At 46.6% G+C, this 17,609-nt stretch overlaps 1 protein-coding gene across 9 annotated transcripts in view; it reads right to left on the reverse strand.

The window, feature by feature from the left end:
• Positions 1 to 17,609, reverse strand: part of LOC147883531 (uncharacterized) — a 210,081-nt gene that overhangs the window by 179,422 nt on the left and 13,050 nt on the right. For 8 of the 9 annotated variants that reach the window (XR_015543789.1, XM_087399668.1, XM_087399669.1 and 5 more), the window contains 4 exons: positions 8,086 to 8,158; positions 7,577 to 7,898; positions 7,359 to 7,464; positions 7,116 to 7,252 (listed from right to left, as the gene is read on the reverse strand). Coding sequence is in view for 8 of the 9 variants with exons in the window: in XM_087399668.1 (XP_087255794.1) it covers positions 7,116 to 7,252; positions 7,359 to 7,464; positions 7,577 to 7,898; positions 8,086 to 8,158 (638 nt within the window). In the remaining variant the exon portion in view is untranslated. The remainder of the gene's footprint in view (positions 1 to 7,115; positions 7,253 to 7,358; positions 7,465 to 7,576; positions 7,899 to 8,085; positions 8,159 to 17,609) is intronic. The other variant, XM_087399672.1, reaches the window with a different exon arrangement.

Genomic DNA, 17,609 nt, shown 5'->3' on the forward strand with positions numbered 1-17,609 from the left:
GTTTGGCTCCAAGGGAGTGTGTGTCTCATATTTTTTGGCACTACCCCAAGACACATGACTTCTTGGGCATCCTTCGGCAGAGATTGCAACTAAGATTTCCTCAGGCTTCTTTCGGGAAGCTTTTCAGGCTTTTCGGGATATATCCTCGATGGCCGGATTTTGAGTTGTTCTTTATCTAGGTTCGCTACTGGGCACTCTGGACTCTCTAGAAAGATAGAAACCATAGAGTCTTTGGTGATCCTAAGTTTTCTCCTTTTGTTTTCTTTCGTCCTTCTTTGCAGCAATCACTCTTTGATTGTCTGCAAAGTCACTACATAGACTAGATGTATATTTGTCCTACACTGAGATTTTCTCTTGATGTCTCTTGATGTACTTTTTCGACTTCCCTATTTTGGGATAGCTACCTTGTAATATAAAGCATTCAAAGTTATCACCACCAAAAAAATATGTGTGTGTGTGTGTGTGTGTGTGTTATACTAAGATCTTCTCGTGATGTATTTTTCCACATCCCATTTTGGGATAGTGATTATGTAATATAAAGCCACAAAAGTTTCACCCCAAAAAAAAAAAGTGTGTATGTGGGTGTGTAGATATACATATACATAGACACACACACATCTTTATGAGTCATGTATGGGGATCAGGCAACATGTGAACTCACCTTCTCTCCTGATATGCTTGGCTTTGAGAGAGGATAGCTACAATATGAGTTCTTTGAACTCCAAACTCCAAGTTTTCACATAAGCAATAGTGACTTGATTCGTCAAGCTGCTCCCCCCCCCCCCCCCCTAGTTTGCAACTAGCAGATGCAATAGCTAGAACCCAGATGCTTGAAGGACCTGGTAATCAGGAGGTAATAGATGAGATTGTAAAGTCTTGCAAAGCTTCCCCCCCTACCCCCCAGTTAGTCTCAACAATCAAAGATCTAGTTCACACTAAAGTATAGACAATCGAGTAGGAGGTCACTATGGAGTTTGAAGAAAAGGTAAACAAAGTTGATATTCAACGACAGATCACACCAGATTGGCCCTAAACTTAGTGCCCCTTTCGGTATTTCTTTATCTTTTATTTAGAAGGCTTGCAAATACAAGAATAGCACCGCAGTGCATCATCCCACAGACCACCAACTGAATAATCCGATCACAGGCACTTCCGTCCTGCTATGCAATCTCAAAAAAGGCATCCCAGTCCAATGCAACATTCCATAGCATCCCTTCTTCCAAATCTAGCTAAGGGTTCTAACCTGGCAGCTCTAATACCCACTAGGGGAGTCTTGGTAGGAGAGAAATCAGCCCAATCTGCCTTGGTAGCTCTGAATACCCGTCAAGGGAGTCCTAGCAAGACAGAGGCCAGCGAAACAACCACACTTGGCTGTTCCTGGCAAACAGAAAGGCCAGCTGCGCACAGCAAAAGGATCTAAAGGTTTTGAGGCAGTAGGAAAGCTCCCGGAAAGCAATCAACCGATTGAAAAGCTCAGGAAACCCTAGGAAATCAGCAAGCATGGCAAAATGAAATTCTCTGGCAAGATCTCAGGCAACCTAGCAGGTGAAAATCAGCAAAAGCAACCCTGGAAAACCTGCTGAAAGAGAATCGCCAAGTCTGGAAGCAAATCGAGTTGTCTGGAAGCTCCAAACTGACTGTAAAAGTGTGATTATAATAGGCACCTGGCTTGGAAAGCTCTTGGAAGAAGTGCGAATCAGATTTGGGCCTCTGGGAAGGCATGAACAGTAGGCATGCAGCAAAACGAACTGATCTGGAGGCTCCTAGCACAAAAAACGAATTTCGTTTTTGAGCTGCTGGCAGCCCTGGCAGCCTACCAACAGCCCACAAACTGCCCTAGTAGTCAAAAACCAGCAAGGCTATGTGATAGAATAGCCCTGAAACACTTTCCCAGCCTGTGACTTGCCTCTCGCCATTCTTCTGTGGTCCACAAAACAGCGCTGAAAGCAAATTTCGACTTTTCTGCTTGCTTTGCAAGCCAGCTAGCCAAACATGGCTCCTGAAGCTATTTTTAGCCGAAGGGATTTTTACCCCTCTCTAACCTTCACTCCCTTGCCTTGGCCCATGGAATTAATTGCACTAAAGTGTCCTTTGAACTGTTTTAATCAATTGGAGGCTAGGGTAGTCACTGTGAATTCCTAAAGCTTAGAAATTCACGTCCCCGTGATAGGCTGTATGACATAGAGACAAGCTATTCAGGACATAGAGACAAGATCAAGACGCTCATTTAGACTCCACGAAAATGGTGATCACCGAGTTTTTCTAGTCAAGTAGCATGGACCAATAGTCCCCAGGGAGATGGCATAAGCCTTCAGCAAGCAACCTGGAGAGGTTGACACATCTACTAGAGATTTATTGCCAAGCATTAAGTGCCAAGATCAACTAGAAGAAATGAATTGGCTTCCTCACAACGATAGAGGATAAGCTAAATGAGGAGTTGATCTTGGCTTCAGATGGATAACTCAAGGCTAGATGGCGAGATACTTGGACTGCCAGGTGGGCTTGGACATCTCTACACTCCAGCACATAGCCTCGATGCTGGAGAGTGTACAGCAAAAGATACGCTATTGGAGCTCAACTAAGCTGTCCTTGGTAGGAATAACTTTAGTGTGAGGAGTTGATCTTGGCTTCAGATGGATAACTCATGGCCAAATGGCGAGATACTTGGACTGCCAGGTGGGCTTGGACATCTCTACACTCCAGCAGGTAGCCTCAATGCTGGAGAGTATATAGCAAAAGATACGTTATTGGAGCTCAACTAAGCTGTCCTTGGTAGGAATAACTATAGTGTGAACCAAATTCTGTTTGCCATGGCCTCATACATTGCATCGTGATGGTGCTTCCACAGAGGTGTATTGGACAACTCAAAAGATTGGCATGCAATCTTCTTTAGGTAAGGTCAGACAGTACTAGCGAGAGTTGCTTGGCAAACGGTGATTATGCTACAAGCAGAGAGCACATCGACCCAAAGATGCAGAGCCGAGCCCTCTTAAATAAGCTTATTTGATTACCCCAAGCTCGAAGCCATAGAAGCTCTCACCTTAGCAGGGGCGCCTAGGAAACACCCCTCATATAGAGGGCTAGCAGTAGCAATTGCACTAGTGGATTTTCACAGAGGCCCCCTTAACGAGGAAGGGGTCACCCTTCATGAGGAGCCAATGAGTGTGGGGCGGCATCTCTCAACCAACCTCATCTAAACCAGCCCACAAGCCAGGGAGGAGTTCGAGTGCCAATCTGTCATATGGCATCCAAAGGTTCATGATCAAAAGGGATGCATGCTTGGTCAATGTACTCACATCAGTTGGAAATATTGGAACAGTGTTGCCTCATCCACCCTGATGTCCTGATGATGATGATGATGATGAGATTGATACGTAGTCGACCACTGACATGACTATGTTGTACTTAGTACTATCATTTTGCATTCTGCATTGGTGTGGATGCTCCTCACAGCTCGTTTGTACCAGGTTTTTCACAGTCTCATAGACCCATCGGTCTTCCGAAGACTTTAATAAACTTTCTTCTTTCTTTCTCACTTTGCCCCAAAATAGGCAAAGTTCTCTGGCCTCCGGATTGGCCACTCTCCCCAAAACATTAGAGGTACCTCGCGCCATAGGCCTCGGTCGTACCTGTGGTCTTTTCTACTCCCTCAAACCCGAAGACCTTTTATTGGGCAGCCACATGCCCTATTGCTCGACATCGGAAACATCTCCCTTCCTTCCGGAATTCCTTCCGGAAGGTCTCAATGTGCTCAAGTGTAAAGCGAGCTCTTCCCTTATAGGGCCTCTAGTTCTAATTCTGGTTCTGGGTCTGGTTGCCCCTCGATGTGGTCTCATCAACTACTATGGGCCAAGCACTGGCTGTTGTGACCATCATCACAACAGTTGTGATTCTTCCATCGCAAATTGGCAAAATAACTTCAGTTGCATCACAAAGGTAACACTCTAATTACCATTTAGAGCCCATGTTTTGTTTCAAACCTTTTTGTTTGTGTGAGAGGTAAAAGATATGCCGCTCAAGAAGGTGACAAATTACAATACAACTGGTCACAAAAGTTGGCTAGAACCCTTTCTGCTCAAACTGAGGAGGCTGAAAACCCTTCTCTAGGCCATCTTTCTTTCCGTTTGAGACAAAGGTGAATTCTTTCTATTCATCATAATGCAACCAAGGCTGAATGTATGAGGTCCTGAAGCATTTTGTCTTTCATCGAATTCACAACAGCTCGAATATTCAACAACAATCCTACCCGATACTTCCTGAGCTGAGTTTTTGCTGAAACTTCTTGGAACGGGGCTACCCCCCAAGGCCTTTGATTAAAAGACTCCATCCTTTCTCCCTCTGTCATGAGAAGACCATCCCATGCTCTTTTAGACAATATCCCAAATGGCATATGAAAACTACGAGTTACACCCAATAGGTGGTGTCCTATCGAGCTTCGCAGCTTCATCTAGACCTTGTATCACCAAGCAGTAGCATTCAGCACCATCTAAACCCTGTTCATCCAAGAACTATATCCCATTGTACTTGGAGCAATTCCAGCCTCCTCTTCTCTCATTCGAAATTGATCATATTAGATGTCAAAAACTTTTTTGTGAGAAACTGCTGGTAGAAGTACTTTTTGTACTTATTCCACGTCTTGGAAGCAGTCCTATCTAACAGTTTAGCATTCCAGCAAGCACTAGCTGTACCTGTAAGATGCAAACTCACCATTAGGAGTTTTGACAATTCCTAATAATTCTCTCTACCAAAAGCCACATCAAACTAACGTATAAATTGGGTAGCTTTCTCTGTCTGCCCATATGCCCGCCATAATAAACCGACAAATTTACCTCCCTCCCTAAATTTCTTTGCCTTGGAATTCTTTCTTCTTCTGCCTCGATGCCTACTTCGAGAAGAGCCAGAAGAAAGGACAAGGAGGACAAGGATGACCTCATACTGCTGGATGAAATCGAACTGTTTGCCAGGAGTCTTTCTTTTGCATTTGTGCTTGGGGCTTGCAGATCTCTTTCTCAATGCCGTACTCCTCCCCCTATGTCGCGATTTATGGCGTCTCTTGGATAAACCTCCTGTAGAAGTCGATGAGGGACTTGAAGAACGCTTCCTTTTAGATTCTTTGGGAGAATTCACGGACAACTGTTTGGCGGATTTCTCAGCGACACCTCCTTTAAATAAATGCTGGAATTGTGGGTTCTTTTTCATGAATTCATACTCTTGAATCTTGGCTCTGACGAAATCTTCATCTAGATCATCAACCGGTACCTCCGGTTCCCTCTTGTTGGGCAGCCTGGTGTTCAAGCTTGCATGCTCTCCTAATCCCACCATCAGAACAAGTGTCCTGAATTCCGAATTTCTAATTAGACAGCAAAAACCCAGGCTACTCCCACACCTGGATAGGCCAAATCACTACCCAAATTTGCTGGCTGCACAAAATCAGTGCAAAAACTGATTCGCAGTTGTAACAGGGGTTCTCTCCTTCATAGAAATAGGAGCGAACTGAATTTGCTACACCATGGCTGCGTCTGGCTGCTCTTCTGAACTTTGATTTGCTTGCTGCAAGCTGTTCTCAACCAGAAATCATCACCACCATGGAAAGTGGTGAAGCTGCTCTGGTACCACAATCATCAGCCTGGAAACCCTAAAACGCAGCACGTCAAAACAAATTGCAGCAATCTTTCACAAATTAGAACAATTCCGTCCAAATCATCACCGATAACTCTCCAGAACAACTCAAATTTGAGGGAACATAGGGAAAACAAGCATCTGGTGATTCGTTTGAAAGCAGGACAGCAGCAATTTCTTCCTCAGCATCAAAACACACACACACTATAAGGGGGGAAGGAGTAGAGAACACACACACTAGGGCCAGAAACAAGGGCTGGCCCCCGCCCCGAAGGTTTTTATTTAGAAAATCAATAGTTTGTTACAAGATTATCTCATGAGCAATTCACACCTATAATAGAGCAAGAGGCTCTTCAAAATTCATCCTCCAGTCCAATAGAGGAGTGATGATTTCTAATCGCGGCAAATCTTGCTAAAAAAGCAATCTGCAACGTGTGGTTCCTTTGGAACTTTGGACGTCCTATTTGCATGCATTTTTCCCTAAACATGTGGGGATTTCAGCCATCTCCAAGCACCTACAACAAATTAAACACCAACAAACATATTTTCACACGTTAATTTTAGCCAATGCATGCATTCTGATTTCTGGACTAATCCTAGTCCTCTATGGGCGTCCCCACCATGCAACTACGCACACACAATCAAAAGATAAAACTTTTCAGTTGATAGAAGTCAACTCACTTTGACTGAAGTCAATTCTCTTTTACCAGAGTCAAAATAAAATATTTTCTCCGGATAAATATGACTTTGTGACAATCAAAATCTTATTGCCTACTTAAGCCCTATAAGGCCCTTTTCAACTTGCACTCAAGCTACTCCTGTCTATTGTCTACACAACCCTCTCGTTGCTCAAGATAGACTGTTTTTTTTTTCTAGAGAATAGACCTTCTATTAAATGTTGAGAATCAACCATACAAATCTCAAGATAGCCTGTTATGAACGATAATTCATCGATGTGGTTATAGTTGAGGCATTGATGGTGCTGATAGTGTGTAAATTGCCATGCCTATGAGATTACTTATAATAATTACATTATTATCAATTAGCTAATTTTGTAGCCTAGATCTTGATTTAGGGTTTTGACAAAATCCTCATATCTTGATGGGGCAGAGTGATATGGATGACAACAAACAATGTAAAATTGGCAAATATTTATCACTAAAGATATGCACTCACATGTCTACATCCTAGGGATGGAAGACAACAAAGGGCGCATTGGGATGCAATTTCTGAATTCAGCATTCATCGTATAGACTTTTGCAGTATTTTGCACAGTCGGTTGATAACATTAGATACAAGGCTCTTCCCAAGCAAAAGCGGAAGAGTCCATTAATACAACAGGTTTTGTAAGGAAGGGTTTTACAGTGGCATCTAACACACAGAGCTAATTATGACATTGCAAAGCTAAACTGCAATCTGATGCAATAATGCACTGCCATCGTATTATAATTTCATTTAAACCTCGTAATTGGCGTTTATTTCTGTGCAAAGCATACCTGAAGACCTTCAATCCACTGTTGAAGCATGCTCTTGGACTCTAGGTATATACTAGGGTTTTCCAGCAACATCAATACGCTATAGCGGTTCCAGCATGTTGACAATACTTGCATTAAAATTGAAAGGTCAGCTTCACCTGCATTTAATCCAAACAAACATTAGACTCTTCCTCTCTTACACTTCCCTGATTTAAAAATGTGGAGCATGAATCTAAAAATATGTGTACAATATTGATACACGACCTCTTCCTTGTGCCTGATGACCATTACGGAGGTACACTAGATTCTTCAACCACTTTTGAATCTGCTGCAGGCCCTTGGCATGGAGCGGACGGCTTTTCTCATTCCACTGCAAACATAACAATGACACTACACTGGATATCCCATTCAACCCTCACCCCAGCCCCCACCCCCAAGGGAAGGAAAAAGAATATGAAAGAAAATGGGACAAATTGGACAACCTTTTTAATCTTAAAAACAAGCTGAAGCAGACTATCCAAATGGTCCCAGAGCAACATTCCTTGTGCTACATCTGCTTCCCTCCCGGAGGTGGTTGCCACAAAATCTTGATTGTGAGAGTCCGACTCCAAATAACCAAATTCACGAGGAACGCATTGTCCATTTGAGCTTGAGGTGGTTACTAGCTGTATTTCTTGTCCATCCGATGCATAGCTTTTCTCTCTTTTCTCCATTGAAGAAGTTGTACTTTCTGCCACATACTTTGATAGCAAAATAATGCAATCTGTGGCAGTTATCGACAACCTCGTCGGCATATCCTTCACACTGCGCAATACAACCGCGTAAGTCACATGCAAGCCCACACATGCACATGTATGCACAGAGGCATGTCCACATACACATGCCTTATTCCGTATAGGAGAGAAGCATCTTATGCCTCCATGCAGTAACATATCTTTCATAACAATGGCAGCAATAAATCTTAAAAAGCAGAAAGATGACAGATCAAAACCTAGACTCGGACACGATCATCAATAGATCAGGAATACTGTTGAAAAGTGGCACCAATTTCACATCCAAAGTCCCTGAAAAGCACGCCAAATGAACCTTTTAAGTCCTAAGTTTGGCAATTATAATGAGAACTTTCAAAAGCAGATGGTATATCTGGGCATCTTGACATTACTTGCAATTGCTTACTTGTTCGAGCAAAACAAACTATTTCTAAAAGGACTGACTAACATATCCGAGTCCCAGCCCGATTCAATGCTTGTAAACCAAAATCTGCTGAGTGACAAGTATGATTAAGATAATTTAATTAGCATCAATTCAAACTGGTTTAACATTCTGGAAACTATCAGTTCTACAACTTCAAGCACTGTACAATTCACACTTACAAACTGAGTTGATTTATCTATCACAACCATAAACTGAGTCACATATACCCATGTATAAGAATTGTTTCTTGTTTCATCCATCCTCGCCCTTTATAAAGCACTATTAAATTCTCCACAACACCACAATGGCTGGAATTGACTCTACGCTGCAGAGTCATAGTTTGGTATTGGCAGTAGAAAGAGATACAAGTAGGGACCAGAGCAGCAATACATGCCAACAAAAGAGGTCCATAGAGGCGTCATTAAGGGCAACATCTGCCACTAGTTGAAGCCAACTACCAGAAACTTGAGGGGCAGCCACAACGAAACCCAACCAGCACAGTAAAACATATAATGTGTTTGGATTTGCAAGCTTAGTTGAGTAGGCCTGCCAACCAGATCAATTGGTTAAGCTTACCTCAGCTCGCCAACCCAAGCAGACTGGGCAAGCCTGATCAAGCTGACTGTCCAGCTGGCCGATAACTTACCTAATCAATCAAGGAGGGTATTCAGCTCCTAACATCAAATTGAGATCTTTACCCCTTTGTATAGTAGCTTGTGCACCAAACAAGCAATAGAAAATTCTTGCAGCCTGCCCAGAGTTAAAAAAGAATTGAGGGGACAAGCAATCTGCATACTCATGACTATGTTAGTAAGCCACTAGATACTAGGATGAATCATGTCTGCCACCTTGATACCATGGGGCATAGTTAGTGAATTTCATTGAGATTTTGGTAATGTCTTAAAATGTCAAAGACGTGCTTTACAAACATAGGCAAAACACTCCAGTGAATGCCCAAGCATTGCCAAAATAGACAAATATAGCTGAAACAAGCTCCCATATCAAATTGCAATCCCCAAATGTGCTTCTTGAGCAAATTGCAATTCACACTGGGACAACAAAATGCCGTTGGTGCTGTGAGAAGGGTGGACCTAGAACCAAGTACCTCTATGCATCTAGATCTCCAGATATGCCAGGCTGAAATGCTCACTATGATTTCACAGCAAGTGTCTAATGAAGCATGTGAAGGTTTGTAAGGAGAGGATGCAATAATATCCAGAGCATAACTCAACCAACTGACATCAAACCGAAAAAGCACAAGAGGGGCTATGCATCCCCAAGAAAACATGTGACCCCGATACGGAGAGGCAAGCCACTGAGCCCCAATTGATGAAGAAGGGGAGGGAGCAAATATACTCAAAAGTCCTGCAATCCCCTTTCAGACAACCCTAGCCTCCTACAACCCCAAAGGCACTGCTGAATAGCTCCTCAACAGATAGGCAGCGTAGGCAAGAAGAAGGATCCCCAAACCTGGACCTCCACCGATTTACTACAATCCCTCCATGAATGGAGAAAGAAAGAAAGAAAGAAAGAAATTTTATTAGTGTCTTCGGAAGACCAATGGGTCTATGAGGCTGAAAGAAAACCTAATACAAATCACAGTAAGCGTGGAGCTACTAAAATGAGCATCATCACCCATGCTGAATCCTAAGTCTGATCATACATAATCAAATACATTTGGGTGTGACAATGAAAAGAAAAGAGACTGGATTGGAGCGGAATCCTCCGTATGTCATGTCGCCCTGGCTGCTGCGTAGCCGATGATGGGATGCTGGCGTCCGTCAAGCGGTGCCATGCGAATCGATCTCCTGGACGAGGCTCGATGCAAGACCAGAGCCACCGTGACTCCCGTGGGACGTATCCCGGGTCTAAACAATGACGGGAGGTCCCCCAGAGTGATCTGTGTGTCCTCTCAATGTCTCGTCTGTCGTGCTGCGATCGTCGAGTCGAGGTCTCTGTCACGTCTGCTGCTAGAGACTGGACGATCAATGTCACACGATAGGAAGAACTCTGTGATCCTACTCTGAGAGGTGTCTGATGATGTGGCCAAGCCCCGTCGCCTGAGTAAGTACTTTCTGTGTCAGACCCCCTCGTGAATGAAGGCTGCGAGGCATCTCTAATCTGGGTAGGCAAGGAATCTCGAAAGGAGCCCGGAGCTGTCTTTGAAGAGATAGTGATACCGACCTCGGATCTCGTAGTGAACTGGGCACCTGAAAATAAAATGCTCCTCCGACTCAACCTCCTGACAGTCACACAATATGCAAATGCGATGCTGCCTAGGGATCCCCTCTGCTCTGCTGCTCTCTATGCGGAGGCTGTGTGATGATACCCGAAACTGTCCGATGGAGATCCGTAGTGAGTGGGGCATATGAAGCTCGGTGTACCCCGGTGGTGTGATGAATCCCTCCTCTGAAATACGAAGACAGTAATATCTGTAGAAACTCAACTTAACTGGAAGCTCCAACTAGATCCTAAAGGTGTGTAGCTGCAGAAGATCCTCTCGAATGACCTGGTTGGTGTGTGGCCCGATCGGCATGGTGGGTGGGAGTACCGGAGGGGCATCTAAACTGTACTGAAAGGGAGGTATCCTATCGATGTGAAACCCTAGTTGCACAAACCATCTGTGAGTCCGTGCATACCAACATCGCTCGTCTCCCTCTAATGCCAACCTCATGGACGAATTGAGAGCCAACCATGGCAACCTCTGTCTCCCTGATGTGCAGTCCCCATATGATCTAACCCGGTGTAGATATGTGATGGTCTGAAAGGCTGCATCTAGCTAGAGTGAAGAAGCACCAAACTCGGCCTGAATGATGAGATGTGGTACAGATGGTTTCCCCCGGATCATTCGTGAGAGCATGAGGATCTCCAGGCACTCCACCCGTGTCCACTCTATCTCTGATATGTCAGGTCCCCAACAAGGGCTACCATACATACAGGCTGGTCGGACCAAGGAGTCGAAGAGAAGAGCCTTGGTCTGAGGGTCCTGGAAGTGGGAGTGGAAGCATTGTCTCTCTAGCCGAGCCACTGAGGCGTATCCCCTACTCAGTCTGGCCTGCATCGCTGGTCTCATCGTGAAGATCAGACCGGAGAAGATGACCCCCAAGTAAGTGTATGAGGATATGATCTCAACTGGTGACCCACGGAAAGTGAACTGCTTCCGTTGCATTTTTGCTCGAGAGGTGTTAAAGATCATGACCTTGGTCTTGCCAAGGTTGACCTCCAAATCATGGGATAAACAAAAAGCCTACAGTGCATCCAGGTGTCGCTGGAGCCCCTCGGATGTGGACGACAAGAGTGCCACATCATCTACATAAAGAAGAATCCTGATGATGATCCTGGCAAGTGAGCAACCGGTCCCTCCTGAAGCCCCCATGAAAGTCTCAAGCTCATCGATGTAGAGGCCAAACAGGGTTGGTGATAAGAAACAACCCAGTTTGACCCCTATGGTACTCAAGCTCATCTGTCCAACCTACGCCTATCCGAACTCGGCCTGAGACTCTCTCATAAAGTGCCATGACTGCCCAGATGATCTCCTGGTCAAATCCCAGTGTCTGTAGGCGTGTGATGAGACAAGCTTGAGGTAATGTGTCAAAGGCTTTGCCGAAATCCACAAAGCAGCAATATACCCTCTCCTTCCGTGATCTGGCCTTCTCAATGACACTCCTGAGTGTGAGTATGTGATCCATAGCCCATGGTCTCGCCTGAAACCGGCCTGACCCTCTGCTCTGAGCCCTCTCATCTTTGCGAATAGACTGACCGACGCATCCAATACAACTGCATGGATCTTGGACATCACATGTCCAATCATGATAGTCCTATAGTTACTCGGGTCCATGGGATCCCCTGCCTTGTGGATCGGGGTGATGGTGTTGAGTGTCCAGGTGCGGGGGCAGCCAAGGCAAACAGCGTCATTGAATAGCTTTGCTAGGATTGAGGCTAACGTGTCGATCCCATATGCGATAAACTCAGTGAATAGCCCCTCATGATCCTTAGCTCGGCCATTGTGCAGTTTCAATGTCGCTCGTCTCCCTTGCCTAGAACTAACTCTGACTTGGGCCCCTGGATCATCCCAACTCAAGGCAAGAGAAAAGGGTTTGTTCCTCCTTTTGTGCACGCTTGAGTGGAGGTACAGGGAAATTGTACACGCTATAGCAAAGGATTGTATGCGCTAGAATAAGAAGAGAGAGAAAGAAAAGAAAGAAATTTTATTAGTGTCTTCGGAAGACCGATGGGTCTATGAGACTGAAAGAAAACCTAATACAAATCACAGTAAGGGTGGAGCTACTGAAACGAGCATCATCACCCATGCTGAATCCTAAGTCTAATCATACATAATCAAATACATCTGGATGTAACAATGAAAATAAAAGGACTGAAGTGGAGCGAAATCCTCCATATGTCATGTCGCCTTGGCTAGTGGTGCATAGCCGGTGATGGGACGCTCGCACCCGTCAAGGGATGCTATGTCTCGGTCTCCTGTACGAGACTCAACGCAAGATCAGAGCCACCGTGACTCCCGTGGGATGTATCCCTGGTCTAAACAATGACGGGAGGTCCCCCAGAGTGATCTGGGACCAAGGAGTCGAAGAGAAGAGCCTTGGTCCGAGGGTCCTGGAAGTTGGAATGGAAGCATTGTCTCTCTAGCTGAGCCAGTGAGGCGTATCCCCTACTCAGTCTGGCCTGCATCGCTGGTCTCATCGTGAAGATTGGGCCAGAGAAGATGACCCCCAAGTAAGTGTATGAGGATACGATCTCAACTGGTGACCCACCGAAAGTAAAAGTAAACTGCTTCCGTTGCATGTTTGCTCGAAAGGTGTTAAAGATCATAACCTTGGTCTTGCCAAGGTTGACCTCCAAATCATGGAGCCCCTCGGATGTGGACGACAAGAGTGCCACGTCATCTACATAAATGATGATCCCCGCAAGTGAGCAACTGGTCCCTCCGAACGCCCCCATGAAAGTCAAAAGCTCATCGATGTAGAGGCCAAACACGGTCAGTGATAAGGGACAACCCTGTTTGACCCCTATGGTACTCAAGATCTCATCTGTCCAACCTGCGCCTGTCCAAACTCGGCCTGAGACTCTCATAAAGTGTCATGACTGCCCAGATGATCTCCTGATCAAATCCTAGTGTCTGTAGGCGTGTGATGAGACGAGCTCGAGGTACTATGTCAAAGGCTTTGCGAAAATCCACAAAGCAGCAATATACCCTCTCCTTCCATGATTTGGCCTCCTCAATGACACTCCTGAGTATGAGTATGTGATCCATAGTCCCATGGTCTCGCCTGAAACCGGCCTGACCCTCTGCTCTAAGCCCTCTCATCTCTACGAACAAGCTGACCGACGCATCCAATACAGCTGCGTAGATCTTTCTGTATAGAACTTTCTATCTTTAGGGTTGTGCTGCCCTCCCGTTCAAATATCCTCGTGAGGAAAAATTGCCAACTTTCAAAATATAAGAAACAGACCCTTTGAAGTTTGCACCTTATTATGCACGGACCACATACCTGACGGCTTGTGGCAACCTCTTGCACCATAGTGTTTGAAGGAAGGACATGAATCAATTCATTCTCTTGTTTATTGTCTATGATTTTATGTGCATCATGCTTTTTCCCCTGTACTATGCTCATGATTGTTTCCATGTGAACTGATATTCCTGGTCCCATATGCGATAAACTCAATGCATAGCTCCTCGTGATCCTTAGCTCGGCCATTGTGCAGTTTTAGTGTCGCGTCCTTGACGGGAGGCAGACTTCTGGAGCGGCTGGACCGGTTCTATGTCAGCAATTGGGCCCTTGGCAGAGGTGGAGAGTCAGGAGTGGTTCCAGGGACGACACTCTCAGACCATGCCCCACTCATCCTAGTCCTGGACTCAGCCTCTCACGCCTCACCCCCACGCTCATGCCAGATCCCAGACTCCATCTACTCCAGAGCAGCGGTTCGCAGCAGGATAGTGCACCTGTGGGAGCAGGATTGGGACCCCATCGGGGAAATGGCAGCACAGGTAGCTCAGGCGCTTGCTGAGTCTAGCCTCATCTGTCAGCAGGAGGCGATTCAGGTCAGGCAGCAGTGTTGGGCGAAGGAGAGGGGTCTCAGACGAGATCTCGCCTCGATTCAACGGATGCAGCAATCTTCTCCAGGCTCTGAGGAGCTCAGACAGCAAGAGGTTCAGGCCCGAGCCATGCTAGAGGAGATCACCCAGCGACGCTCAGAGTTCTCGTTTCATGCTTCCAAGTCCTTCTGGGCTAGGAAAGGCGACAGGATGTGCAGAGAATTCTTCAGGACTCATGGTCAGAGGTCAACAGGGGAACAGCTCCGATCTCTTAGAGCACAGGATGGTAGTGTCAGGACAGATCCAGACGAGGTCCGGGACTTGGCCACCTATGCAGGGAGGAGGTGTGGAGGTCTACACCGCGGCTAGTGCAGCCTAGCGTGAGTGACTCCCTTCTCGCTCCTTTCACCGTGGCGAAGATGCAGGATGCGGTGAGCGCTATTGATGGGCAGAAATGCCCAGGTGAGGATGGCCTCTCCAGAGCTTTCTTCACCACCTTTTGGGAGCAGATCCACCGGCCCTTGCTCGCAGCCTTCCAGCATATCTTCTCCAGCAGACAGATGCCAGAGAGCCTTGCGACAGGCTTGATATGCCTCATCCCCAAAGGGGGGGACCGTCAAGAGATCAGACAGTGGCGCCCTATCACCCTCCTCCCGACCGCCTACAAAATCCTCGCCAAGATGATCAGTAGCCGCATCCGCCCCCTGCTACACGACTTGATCCATGACACCCAAACTGGTTTTGTCCAAGATCGCAGCATTTTGGACAACATCTTCACTTTCTCATAGGCGACGGAGTGGGCCCAGCACAGTGGCCAGCACCTTGCCATACTCCTTCTTGACTTTGAGAAGGCGTACGACAAGGTAGACTGGTCCTTCTTGGAAGGTACACTCTCTCAGTTCGGTTTCCCGGACGAGTGGATCAGAGGTATTGCTAGCCTCTACAGGTCGGCCTCTAGCCCGGTTATCATCAGCGGCAGGATGGGGGAGAGATTCACCCTCAAGCGCTCGGTGCGTCAGGGCTGTCCGCGAGCGCCCTACCTCTTCCTAATTTTTGCGGAGGCCATGACCCACTTCCTACGAGCCCGTACCACTGGTCTTCGCGGGATGCGTCTCCCTATTCGAGACGATGCAGAACTTCTGAACTCCGAGTATGCAGACGACATAGCCCTATATGTGCAGGATGATATCGAGTCACTGGAGCGAGTGAGACTGTCCCTAGGGTTTTTTGCCTAGCCGCTGGGGCGAAAATCAACTGGCATAAGTCAGTTGGTTTTCTTACAAATCCGGGAGCCAGCTCATAGTGGGGTATTTTCTTGGGGTTTCGCTGGATCCCTAGAGGACAAACGACACGTTACCTGGGATTTCAGGTAGGCCTGGACATCACGCCGGCTCAGCAGTTCTTGCCAGTCCTAGCCTCCATACGACGGAAGCTAGCTTTCTGGAGCACGGCTCGGCTATCCTTGGCAGGCAGGGCCCTTGTGGTCAACCAGGTCCTTCTTGCCACTACTTGGTATGTGGCCTCTTGCTGGTGTTTCTCGAGATCATGTGTAGCCCAGTTGAGGAGACTGGTGCGGAACTTCCTTTGGTCTGGTTCAGATGGTTCCGGCACCACCAGAGCCCAGGTCGCCTGGCAGACGGTCATTCTCCCCCAGATAGAGGGCGGCCTTGGCATCATAGATCCAGAACTACAAAGTCAGGCACTACTTGGCAAGTTAGTCATCCACGGTCTGACCCCAAGAGGGCAGACGTGGAAGCTCTTGCTTCAGCATGGTCTCAGCGCGTGTACACCCCAGAGAGGGGGTGATTGGCAGCCATCTCTCCGGTGGATCTTCACTTTTGCCCCATTGACTCAGCACCGTTCCCCCTTCCTCCGTAGCCTCGTCTCGGTCTAGAGGAAGTTGCGACACAGCCTCTTCCAGGTTCCCTGTCACGGGGGCGTGAAATTCTAGGTACTTTAATGTACTACAAGACCGTGACAACTTTGGTTTTAAAAGTCCAAGCGTGGGCTTAATAATGTGTAATTAAACGCGGCATGGTGCCTAGCACATAAGCGTAATTAATCCCTAGGCCCAAAGGCATTCCAAGGAATTAAAAGAGTGGTTGTTGGGAAATGATGACGTGGCATTTTTAATGGGCCCCCTAGAGGGCCATGTACCTTCAGTGGCCCCCCTAGAGTTCCAGGTGGCTCTAGTGCCTTCTACATGCTCCTTTGCCATTCCTGGACCTTCCTGGGCCTTCAAAACTTCACATGTGTGGTTTTCTCTCTCATCTTCTCCCCTTGTTGAGATTTTGGACTGGTTTTTCAGCCTCCATCAGCTGAATTCCGTTTTTCTTCATAACTCCTCACCCGTTTGGATTCCTCGACTTCCGTTTGGCCCGATGGCTTCCCCTCTGCCTCCCCTTCGTAGTGATATGCTTTTCCCTCCGTGCGTTTGGTAGAACGGGCAGAGCTGAGCACTTCTTTTGCTGGTCGAATTTGCAAAAGTGGCTTTTTCTGGACCTTTTTTCTTCTACCGCCTCCTGGGCCTCTCCTCTTGCAAAGCTATAGCTTTCTGTTGAATTTCGAGTGGTCCGACGCGCTGGTTGACTGGTTTTTCTCAGTTTTGGAGGACTTTCCAGCGATGAAACTTCTCCAAAACCTTCTCAATGCATTCCTCTCTGAAGCACGCTTCTTTTGAGCCCAAGAACTCCCACTTCTTCGCGACAGTAGTGCTTCTTTTCGCATTTTTCAGTGGAATTCTTGCTGGTCGGCTCTTGTAAATGCTCTTTCTTCATGCCTTTGCACTCCTCTTTGGCTGAGAATGCAATTGGGCATTGGCTACTATGTCCTCTTGGCGATTGAGGACTTGGTTCGAGTTTTCAAGGCTTGGTGAGTTGTGATTTTGCTACTGCAATTTCTTTTCGCCATAAGCTATTGGTTGGCCTCATGTGCCGCCTCTTTCTTGGCTCACAGGTGCCCAGGCAGTGCTACATGAGTCATTCTTTGGTTGGGTACTTTGCTGATTTTATTTTGGAGCTTTGAAAGGCTTTGTGAATGCCATCTGGAAACCACTCAAAGAGAGTGCAGCTGGGGTGCAATGTGATTGCATCTGGACAGCCAATGGAATTGCACTCGGAAAAGAGAATGCCTTTGGGTTGAGCCTATGGGTTAAGTGCACTTATGTGATGGCCTTCTATGCTTGAAAGCCTTGCGAAGGCTTAGTGAATTGGGGCTGCGTGCTCAGTTGCAGGGAAGGTCTCCCAGATGCAACTTGTAATCATTTC

Source organism: Dipteris shenzhenensis, chromosome 28 (assembly GCF_047967505.1).
Source record: "Dipteris shenzhenensis isolate YYH24624 ecotype China chromosome 28, Dip_SZ_1.0, whole genome shotgun sequence".
NCBI lineage: Eukaryota > Viridiplantae > Streptophyta > Polypodiopsida > Gleicheniales > Dipteridaceae > Dipteris > Dipteris shenzhenensis.